The sequence below is a fragment of the Buceros rhinoceros genome, unplaced genomic scaffold (assembly GCF_000710305.1).
Source record: "Buceros rhinoceros silvestris isolate BGI_N320 unplaced genomic scaffold, ASM71030v1 scaffold24582, whole genome shotgun sequence".
Lineage (NCBI taxonomy): Eukaryota > Metazoa > Chordata > Aves > Bucerotiformes > Bucerotidae > Buceros > Buceros rhinoceros.
Window position 1 is genome coordinate 1 of NW_010399829.1, and position 10,737 is coordinate 10,737.

At 50.7% G+C, this 10,737-nt stretch overlaps 1 protein-coding gene across 1 annotated transcript; it reads left to right on the forward strand.

Annotated features, from left to right (window-relative positions):
- Positions 1-2,395: 2,395 nt before the first annotated feature.
- On the forward strand, positions 2,396-6,089 carry AREG (amphiregulin; the record flags this gene model as incomplete). Its single annotated transcript, XM_010131641.1, has 4 exons — positions 2,396-2,579; positions 3,029-3,187; positions 4,753-4,855; positions 5,788-6,089. Coding segments are annotated over 3 exons (431 nt in total), but the record flags the coding sequence as incomplete, so codon positions are not given.
- Between the last annotated feature and the right edge of the window lie 4,648 nt (positions 6,090-10,737).

Here is a 10,737-nt window from a genome sequence, read left to right on the forward strand (position 1 = left end):
GGGCTGCCAGGGGCGAGGACTTGGTGTGGGTAGGACCCGGGTGCGTGGAGGGTGCAGGTGAGCAGGTGGCTGTACCTCCTCCTGACGGGAGGGCTCTGCTGGGGTGGCCGTGACCTACTTGGCACGGCGGCAGCGGTGAGGTTCATGGGTGCTGCTCGGCCCTACAGGTGGGGTTTGCCTCAGGTTGTCTGCCTTGCTTCAAGGATTTGGGGTGTTTTCTCATGATGGCGTATTTGGCTCGCAGTGGACAAGAATTTCCTGGGCAAGCGAACCCTTCAGCCCCTTTGGTGGCTGCAGGAGAGCTTGTTGAGCATCTTTCAGGCAGTGCTTCCCTGTCAAGAGCTGTTGTAATGAGTCCACTGGTAAAGCTGTCAGGAGATCTGAACAGCCCTCCCCACGATGGGACGGGAGCCTTCTGCTGCTTCTGGCCCAAGTGCAGTTGTCGTGCAAGCAGGGTCCCTGCAAGCAGTTTGGACCTCAGTAGATGTTACCAGGCTGGTGCTCTTGCCCTCTAACGTGCTTCTGGCTACTGTGTGTCTTCTGGAAACACCCTGAGACTTGGATGAGGCTGAAGGACCTCTTAGGTGCAGGGGGACCATGCTCTAGATGCTCAGCCTAGGGAGTTTGTGGACCCTTGCTGCAGGTTTGCGTGAGCTGAAGATTTGCTGGGGAAACAGGAATGTCAGAGTTATTGGGCAGCTGAGCCTGTAAAACTACTGGCTCAGTGACTTCAGTGTTGTATAACTGCACAGAAACCAGAATTGTTACCGAAGGTGGTTGGTTTATAGACCAGCTCTTCTACTTGGCATGAGGTTTATCTGAGGAGCTTTCAAGCGGGTATGATTCAACTGTGGATGGCTTTCCTGGCAGTGCAGCTTGCAGACAGGGACACGGAGATCAAACTGACAAGCCGAGCCTTGAAGAGGGAAGAATGGAAACAGCCTCGATTATGAAAGTGTGAACCTAAATATCAAGTTGAACTGGACAGAACAGGGGCCTGGGCTGTCAGCAGGGAGCTCGCGCTTCCAGGGACAGGAAACCTTGCTGCAGGAACTGTGTTCCTCGTTTACATATTAACATAGCTTATACCATTTGAATCAGACCTGGGGTTGCTGAAGGCGTTTTTGCTTTTAAGTAACTTCAAGCCAGGCTTGTTGCTCTAGAAGTTGAAATGATGGGCTGTCTAGACAACCCCAAACTACACCTTGTTTGGTTGTGCAGGCTCTGCCTGTTGCTAGAAATACAGGGTTCTGAAGCAGCCGCATCCAGTCGCGTCCTTTTGCGGCTGTTGCCTCTATTGGTAGTGCTCTGGGTAAACTCTTAATACTCCAGGAATTATTTTCCCTGGGCCTGCAGAGCACAGTGGGGAAACTGAGGGGTATTGCAAAGAGCTCTGCTGTTCCTGGGACCTGTTTGGGCTCCCCCGGCTGTTACTCCGGAGTAGCTCTGAGAAGACTTGCTTCACGGCCAGCAGGGAAGCCATGGCTTCCATAGAGAGCCAGCTTCTTCCAAAGGCTGTTGAGCTTTGGTGGCTGCTGGCGCAGCTACGGAGCTCGCTAGCCTTAGTCTTAAGCGGCTCTGGCTTGTGCTCCCCAGTGAAAGCAAGATGATTGCCCTTCCTTAAATCCAAAGGCTACTAAGTCACCGGCCTCCCAAACCACACTCTTCTAGAGGCTTGTCTTAATTGAGATAATGAGGGGCAACAGTAAACGGCTGAACAAATAACCTGACTCTTGCGGACTCTCCTGCCTTCGCGCCTTTGCTGCAGCTGGCATCTCGCCCAAAGTGGGAGAACTGGAAATGAACTATCTTCTGCTGAAGACAGCACTGCGGGTTCTTTGGGAGAAACCAGTATGTGAACTGGGATAGCAAGCTGGCTTGCCTCTGCAAGTGCCTGGGACTATCTAGCAAGTTATAATGTCTTTCATCACTGATGCAAATGGAGAGTTTAGAGCAATGGGAGCTGTTAGCCTTGTGTCTGAGCTGATCTAAAACTAGAGGCTGGCTTGGCTCAGCGTGAGCTCCATGTTCTTTGCAGGCCTTTGCTTGAACCTGTCTGGTTTCACTCGCATATCCTATGCTGTGGAATGCTGCTGTCCTTCAGCTGTGCTACTCTTTGTCTCTGGTGGCTCTCCCGGCTCGTCTGCTCGTACTGCTTTGGGTCTGCATTGCACAGGATTGGCTGGTGGCAGTTGCGCTTGATGAGCTCCAGAGCTTGCTGCCTTTGTGCTGGGTGTGAAATGCCCAGCTGTGTGCTCGCTCACGTCCTGTGCTTCCTGGTCACAGGTTGCCCTGCAGTGACCACCCCCTACCCCTCACCACATTCCGTCACTCAATTCTTGCACAGTCTAGCTCCTTGGCATTGCTGGGCTGAGCCGTCTTGTCCTTTTTCCAGTTGAACCTGTGGTTAAACCCAAGCCAACGAAGAGGGGGGGTGAGAAGAATGCTGGCAAATCAAGAAGGAAGAAAAACAAGGGGAAGAACAAAAAGAAAGGGACTCCCTGCGAAATGGAATACAAAAACTTTTGCATCCACGGCGAATGCGTATACCTAGAGCCTCTGCAGATGGTGACCTGCAAGTAAGTTACTCGTGCCTTGGCAGTTGGGTGCGATTGGCGTGAGCCAGTGGCCTCAGAGGGCTCAGAGCAGAAAGCGGTATCAGCCTGGCATCCCTCCATCTCCTGCTGTATTTTGACTGAGAATCTTTCTGCCATGTAAATTAAGTGATGATGGAATCTGAGATGCATAACAAGCCACTGAACTCATCAGTTGGTCATAAACTCAAACCAAAAGAATGACAAGGTGTGTCTTCCTGGAACATCACGCCCAAACTAATCTCGACTTGTTGAAATGCTGACAAACCTTGGGCTAGCACAGTGACTGCATGTCGTGAACACGCTCTGAAGCAGCATCTTGAGATCCATGGGAAACTCTGGAGATGTCTAAGTCGGGTTTGAATGTGTGTGGGTGTCCTTGGCTCCAGACAGCACTGGAGCTGATAAGACCTTGTGCTACTGTTTACTTGCAGGTGTCATCAGGATTTTTTTGGGGAGCGCTGTGGTGAGCAGTTCATGAAGACTCAGAGGAAGAACGATGTAGCAGACTACTCAAAGACTGTGTTGGTAGTGGTAGCTGTCCTGCTCTCCAGCATCAGCTTCATCACTGTACTCATCATTGTGATAGTGCAGTAAGTATCGCACTCTTTGTCTCACTAGCTTAAGCGTGAGCAGGACTTGTGTCCAGCAGCCCTGCAGTGTGTGTGCTACATCCTCATTACCTGTCTGGAAGTCATCCATCCGCAAGGGCTGAGCTCTTCTCCCAGCTTGGAGATGTCTTGAGGGTGGAAGCAAGGTCTGAGAAGTTTCAAAGTGACTGTGTTCACTTGCCCTCTCCCATTATTGGCGGTGGGCAGCCTGCGACCCTTGTGTGTTAGGACAAGAGCCTTGCCGCTCTGGCTACAGCCTGAGCAGTGACAGCGCTGTGGAGCTGCAGCGGGAGGTGGAGGAGCAGTGTTAAGGCTGACACAGCAGAGCCTTTCCTAATCCTTGCAGAGAAGCCTGCAAGCACTAATGTGACAGCTTCCTGCACAGCTGTTATCCCACAGCTGGGTACACAGCTGGAGGGAAGGAAAGGGTGCTCCAGCTGTCAGCTTAGCAGCAGTGCTTGCAGGGCTTGCCAACTTGCACTGTAGGGGGGAGTGGATGGGGAAACATGTGCTGTCAGTCCCAGTCCTGTGCTGCTTGCTGCTAAGGTGGAGGGACTGACCACACCAGGTGCTGACAGCTCAGTGTGGTGGGTAATCGGAACCTGGGGTCCTGTGGTGAACAAATTCCAAGAGTTGTTCTGGGACCTGTTTTCAAGCCCAGTCTCTAACTCCTCTTTGTCCCTGCTGAAAAACAGTGTGCAGCAGCGTGTGCTCCAGTTCCGACACTGCAGCTCCACCACAGCAGGGCTTGGGGTGCTGTGGGTACGCAGTCTAACTTTAAATCTTGGTGAGGGAGAGCAGCTGAGTTGGGTACATGCTGTACCCTTTCCTGCACTTTGGGAAACAAGGTGCGCATTTTGTCGTTTTGTGTCGATCTCACCTTGAGGAATGCTGGGATGAATGCTTGGTCTCTGAACACTGCCTCATTCCTTGCTGCTAGGAGAGAGAACCAGTTCTGTAGTTCTGTGAGAGCAGGTGATCGTGGTGGGTTTCTGGAGCAAGCCAGGGACGGGGCTACATGAGTTTTCATCCGGAGGAGTTAGGTGGCCTGCTTGGAACAGTCACTAGAAAAGACTGGAGGAAAGGAGAGGAAAAACTAGTCAGGGGCTTGCTTAGGATGTGCTCAAGGGACACAGCAAGGGGACAGGGACTTCAGACACTTGAAGTCCCCAGGGCTCTGCTGTGGGGAGGTGGAAGGCAGCCTGGTGTCTGCAGCTGATCACTAAAGCCACCAGGATGTCTGTTCCCCAGGAAGACTTCTGGTGTTTTGTGCAGTTCTAGCAATAAACCCTCTTCAACTTGCCCCTTAATGGGGCTTTAGCCAAGAAGCCCTGGCTCTGAGACTGAGCTGCCAGTGCCTGATTTCACCGTCAGATACTGCTTGATGCTGAATGATCAAAAAATTGTCTTGCTTCAAAAGCCCTGGTGCTGAGGAGCTGCTTGAGGATTCAAAGGACATGAGTCTAAATGCTGCAGAGGATGTGTGGGCTGATAACAAGATGTGGGTCAGGGTCCAAAATGACCTCTAACATGCCCTAATTCCACAGGGTCAGGAAAAAGTGTCCACAGTATGAAGAGAAAGAAGAAAGGAAAAAACTTCGACAAGAAAACAGAAATGGCCATGTTGGTGTGTAAATGAGGAGCAAGCAGGTATGAGAGCTGGCTTGGAACTCCTTTCAGTCCTTCCAGGCTGCAGTTACCCCTGTGAGAACTGCACACATGCTTTGCAAAGGTAGCGTTTGCTGGTAACACGTGCAGTGCCTTGACACACAGAGCTCACATCGGAATGGCTGGCTTGGTTTCCTGGTTTCCCTAACCCACCTGAGTTGTGCAAGTCCCTCAACAGCTCTCTAACTTTCTGGCTGCGGTCTTACCAAGTGAGGCTAGGAGGCTGTCCTGAGATTAGGGATTTTTTCTTCATAAGTCCACGTATGTCCTAGCTGAAGCAGGTTTAGTGTGAGAACCTGTGGCTGACTTCCATCATGGGAGGTGGTGTGGCAGCTGGTGAATCCTCACCTCTAAGAGAAGCACTGAGCATTTCCACTGAGTCTTCTCCGCAAGGCGTCGGGAATTTGTGGTGCTTAGAGGCTGTGGACCCACATAAAGATGCCAGCTCTGTGAGCATCGTAGATAGCCTCTCAGTCAAGTTCCAGCTGTCGCAGCAACCGAGTGCCAAAGCTCCCTGGCCTGGGTGGATCACTCCTGGGAGAAGGCTGGTGGCTTTCGATGAGTGGACAAGTTGGCCTCTTGAAGCAAAAGAGCAGACTCAAGGAGGCTTGTTCAGTAGGAGTTACACTGCGAGCTGGAGGGGGGAACTATAGAGGATAGTCCTGAGAAGAAGTTCTGGCAGAACTCAGTTTTGCTTTGCCATGTGTAGGCTGCAGACCTTGCCTGCCTTTGTCTGGTGACAGTGGAAGTGTTTTGCTCAAAGCTTACTGGAAGCTGAAGAGTATCGAGCAGCGTGTCCTCAGGTGCATGCGCATCCTTAGCCTGCCTGCCTCGCATGTAGGCTCTGACGTGGTTCTAGCACAGAGCGCTCGTGTCTTGGGTGGTGATTAACATGCCTGGTCTGCCCCTTACAGAACAATTCCGATGTGGCCACGGCCAAGCAGCAGGGTACCTCTGGCTACCTGACTCATCCACCTGGACACTGTGGGCTGGAGCCGTTGCCACTAAGCCCTGATTCATCAAGACAGAGGCTGCTGTGAGGAGATGTCAACATGCCACTTGCTGCTGAATCGCTTGCTGGGGAGGACAGTTACCGCTGCATCTTGGCACAATGATGTGGAAGGAGCTGCCTCTCTGGGGTAGAGGACCTGCTATCGAGACTTGCTGGAGTCTGCTGCTACTGAGCCCTCTGTCAGCGCTGGAGCTCCAGCCTCTGCTGTTGTGTGGATGAACTTCCTTCTGTTAGCAAGTCTCCTTTGGCAGCTCTAACTCTTAAGGGAGAGAGTGTGTTGCAGCTTTAAGGAATGGATGGGGGTGGAGAAAGTTTTCTTCCCTCTTTCACTGGCAGAGGGAAGAGCTCTGGATGGCTTCTCTCCCTAGACCTCAGTGAATGAAAAACCTCATTCTGCTGTCACTGTGCTCCCTGTTGATATCAGCTTCAAAGAACTTGGTCTCTAGTTCTGACTTGCAGGGTGTTGGTGACAGATCTTTGTCAGCCACACCTGGGCTCTGTTACTGTGTGTGTGGAAAGGAATCCCTCTGAATTCGGTAGGGCTGGTTGTGTGAGTGGAGCTCTCCATCTGCCTGTGTGCTAGCCTGGCTTAAAATTGGCCTCCTCAGCACGCTGAGGCGGTAAGTGCAGGACCTGGAGGGAAAGATCTGTGCTCAAACAAGCTGATAAGCCTGGACCCATCCCAACACAAAGCTACTCCTGTTACCCAGATACTCGATGCCACTGTAAGCAGCGCCTGAAGAATAGAGTGCTTCACATTGGATCCAGTCAGTTGAACTTGACTGAGAACCTGTTCCGCTGAAGAATTAAGTTCATGCACTGACACTCTGCAGACGGTGGTCTCCTGTGCTTTACCGTCTGGTGCGAAGAGCTCGACTTACCTCAAACTTCTCTGACCCAAGTGTCCTTGGTTTCTTGAACTGTCCATCCTGTGTCAAGCACAGAGTATTATTTGACTTCAGTTTCTTCTTGGAAGAATGAATGTGTTCTGTATAAACAGAGCAGAATTCTTCTGGTAGCAGAGAAACCATTAATTGTCAAGTCATACCTGTAAATGTGTAAATATTTATTACTGTATTTAATATTTAATGTTTCCATAACAAACTTATTTATTTTATAATTAAACTTTTTACATAACCTAATCATGGTAAGATTTTTTTCTTGCTCTTGGGAGTAAATGTAAACACTCAAAATTAGAGCTTGGTTTCTGCTCAAAGCAGGTATTTCAACGTCAGAGCACCCAGCACAGCTGTGAAGCTCTACAGCCATGTGTGAAATAATGAGCTTCGTGTGTTCAGAAGAGTGCAAGTTGTTTGTAAACAATGTGCAAATGCAAGTACCTGTTTTGGTAGGAAGTCTGTTTAGTTCAGCTGCAAAGGATCCCTTTAGTGATGGGCTTAGGGAGGGGTGAAGTGAGCCACCTCCTTAGGAGCTGGGTCTCACACTGCAGCTGGAGCAAATGGGTAGCCCTTTGTGCTGCTCTGGAGAGCTGGGAATGGTGGAGAGGGGAGAGGCTTTCATCTCTGCTCAGAATGGGGACAGTGGCATCAAGCTTCCTCTTGAAGTGAGGAAAAGCAGGATAGCCTCAGGCTGGTGCCTCCCTCAACAGAAAGGGAGCCTTGGCCTCCACAGTCTGCCTTGAGTTTCTTTTCCTCCCCAGGTACTTCCTAGTCCAGCTGTGTGCAGCTGTTACCCTAACAGTGAGCTGGGGTCTCTGTTCAGAGCTGCCTGGGAAAATAAGTGTCAGGGGGCTGAGTTTGGCTTTAAAGACACAGTTATCAAGAAGAACCTTGTTTTGACAAAGCCTTTTTCTCAGAAGTGCTTTTGGGTGTTGTTGGCTGTGGCTTAGCTTGAAGCAGAGAAGGGAGGGCATGGAAATAAAGGACGAGGAGTTGAAGTTGGCCCTCAAGCTGTGTAGCCAGTGTAGGAGCAGAGCATGGTCCTATCTGGAGTAGCTGGGGTGCATTTCTTGGCCTCCAGAGTCAGCTGTGTAGTTTTGGGGCTGCAAGAGCAGCCTGCATGGTATGTAGGTACAGGAAAGGTGTTGCAACACCCTTGGGAAGATTGCAAGACTTCATTCCAGGGAACTTGGTTCATGACCAAAGTAAACAGCACTTCTCCAAGCGCTTTTCCGCAGACATTTGCTATTAGAGCTCTGGCAAGAAAAGCTGTTTCTGTTGGTCATGCCAAGCTTTTTGCTTTGGAGTAAACAAGCTCGATCACGGTGGTAACCGCGCTGTAGCCTGGCGAGACTGGGGATGGATGGCACCTCCCGTTTGAAAGCCATGAGATGGCTCTTCCAGAAACTCCTCTAGTGCTGCTTTTCTTTCTGGAGGAAACCTCATCTTTTTGACTTGCTTGGCTAAACCAGCGCTGGCATAGCAAACTGAGCTGTGTTCCCTCTTCCCACTGTGAAAGCCTAGCAGGGGTGAAGTGACTAGTGTAACTTGTAAATTCTGCCTGTTGTGTGTTTTCTGTACTCAGTAGTGAGGGGACTGCAGAGTATTTTCCAGAAAGCAGTTAGAAACTGGAGGGGCCCAACTGAGAGGTTGGACTCTTGGAAATTTGAGCGTCAGCTGGCAGTGTCCTAGCTCAGACTTGAACTTGGATCGATAATCAGGAAGGAAAATCATTGCTGAGTCTCCTTAGATGAAAGTTTGGAAATGGTGGAGGGCAGGTTCAGAGAAGACTTGTTCCCAGAACAGCTTTCTATCAGCTTCTGATGTAACTGTGATGCACAAGACCTGCTGCGTCCAGAGGGTTGGTTGTGTAAAAAAAATCCAACACAGCAGGTGGGTGGAACTGCATGTCTGGAAGTCTCCTGCTGTCCAAGGATGCTACCCTTGTGTGATGAGCAAATCTGATCTGTAGGGCAAGGCCAGAGCTACTTTTTATTGCAGATGGTGCAGAGCCAGCTCTGCTCCTCAGGATACGTACATCGTCTGGCTTTCCACATGCTCCCCTCACCATGCAGTCACCCCCGTTCCTCCAAGCTGGCCTCACATTCTGGTCCTGCATCCTAGTAGTAAGTTATGCTTCCAGATCTTCCTTGGCCTTCCAGTGTCACGTCACTTTGACAGGAGCCTCTGTGTCCTTGTCACTGATAGCTGCCTCCGCTGCGACCTGGAGGAGTAGCCTGATGTTCTTGCACAATTTTCTGCACAGGTGGCTGATTTTGCAAGGTATTTTCAACCTCCAGATTAGTGTCCAGGAATTCTAGTTGTGCGAGGGCCACATCTGCTTGCCCAGTTCCTTCCTCTTTCCTGAATGTTTTGTTCTCCCTGAGTATTGCATTTTGTAGAAGAAACAGCGGCTCCACACAGTTTTCTCTGTTGTGTATTTCTGGAGCATCTTGCAGTTGTCTGTGACCAGAGCAGCTTCTTGTCTGCTTCTCGACTTCGCTCTCCTCCCTCTGCCCTCCTCCCAGTATGCCCCTTTCAGAGCAGTAGCGGATGTTACGCTGGGTCTTGTGCCAGTGAAAAGCCATGAGTTGAAGCTGTTTTCTTTTCCTCGGTGAATCCAGATACACGTCCAGGATGTCTGTGATGGTGTTTGCACTGGCTGCAGCCACAGGTAGGTGTTGCGCAGTGGTTTGCCTAAATCTGCCTTTGAGCTGTTTGATGCTGTTTCCAGTCACTGGTGCGAAGCGCTGAGTTCTCAGAACAGCTTGGGGGGTTGGTTATATCAACAGACCTACCTTGCCGGTACCGCTTGCCAGCTGGTCAGCCAGCCTTTCATAAGCAAACCTTGATTCCTCCTCTTTTTGTGACCAAAGCTGTACATACCTATCGTTCCTCTGCTGGTTACACCTTCCCTCAGCAAGTAATCCTCGTTCGCTACAGGTCTGGCTTTGCCTCTGACGGGTGAGTTTGCTCGGCTGAGGCAGCTACGCCTCTGAGTGTCGGGGGAAACAGCTTCTCTTTGCTTACTGTGATCTAGAGCACGAAGCCAAGGAAGCAGAATCTGGGCCTTTTTCAGCCAAAGGACACCTGTGAGGTGGGACACCTCAATCCAAAGTAATGTTTCAAAGTACATTTCCTAGTAGGGAGAGGAGCAGTTTTTCTGAGAATAACCCGGTTTTCATTCCTATGCTTTTTGCGTCGGAAAGGCCTATCTTCTTGCATATAATTCAGGGAAAAAAAGCCCCATTTCAGCTTGACCTTTTTGGACTGAAATCATGCAGCCTGTTCTCTTTGCACTAGGGAACAAAAAGCAAAGTCTATTCTAATCCCTGTTCCCAGGATGCCTTGTCCTGGATGCCATACCCTCGCACCAGCGCAGTGCACGCCGGGTCGGGGAACACCGTGGTTACTGCTGCCTGCCTGTCCTGGGCGCTTTGGTCCAGACCCTGGAGAGCAGCTTCCTCCCTGGAGTGTGACGTGATTTCCCTCATACAGCTGGTGTGGGTTTGTAGCTGGGCATCCGACAGCCGTTGCTTACAGACCAAATTAGTTCTCGGGTGGTCCTTGGAGCCCGCTGGATTTCCAGCAGATCAGGGAGCAAGTGCGGCAGCATCGGTTACGGTCTGTTTGCTTGGAAAGGCAATCTCCAGCCCTGCAGGGAACCAGTTACAAATGGTGGAAGCAAAGGACTTCTAGGTGTCCACAGTGATGAATGTATTTTTAAATGTCTCTGTTAGAGCATCCTGTCAGTATAGGGTCTGAGCATCTCCGAAACAGTCCGGATGGTGTGACATCCCTTCCTCTTGCATCCTTTGCCCTCACGGTTCTAAGCAGTGTCATTGACATTCAGAAATGATTCAGGGTGCACATAGAAAATGCAGGTAGGAGGAGTTGCAAGGGAAACTTCCCAGTGTGATTTCCATAGGCATAGGGTGAGCGTGGCTGCTGTG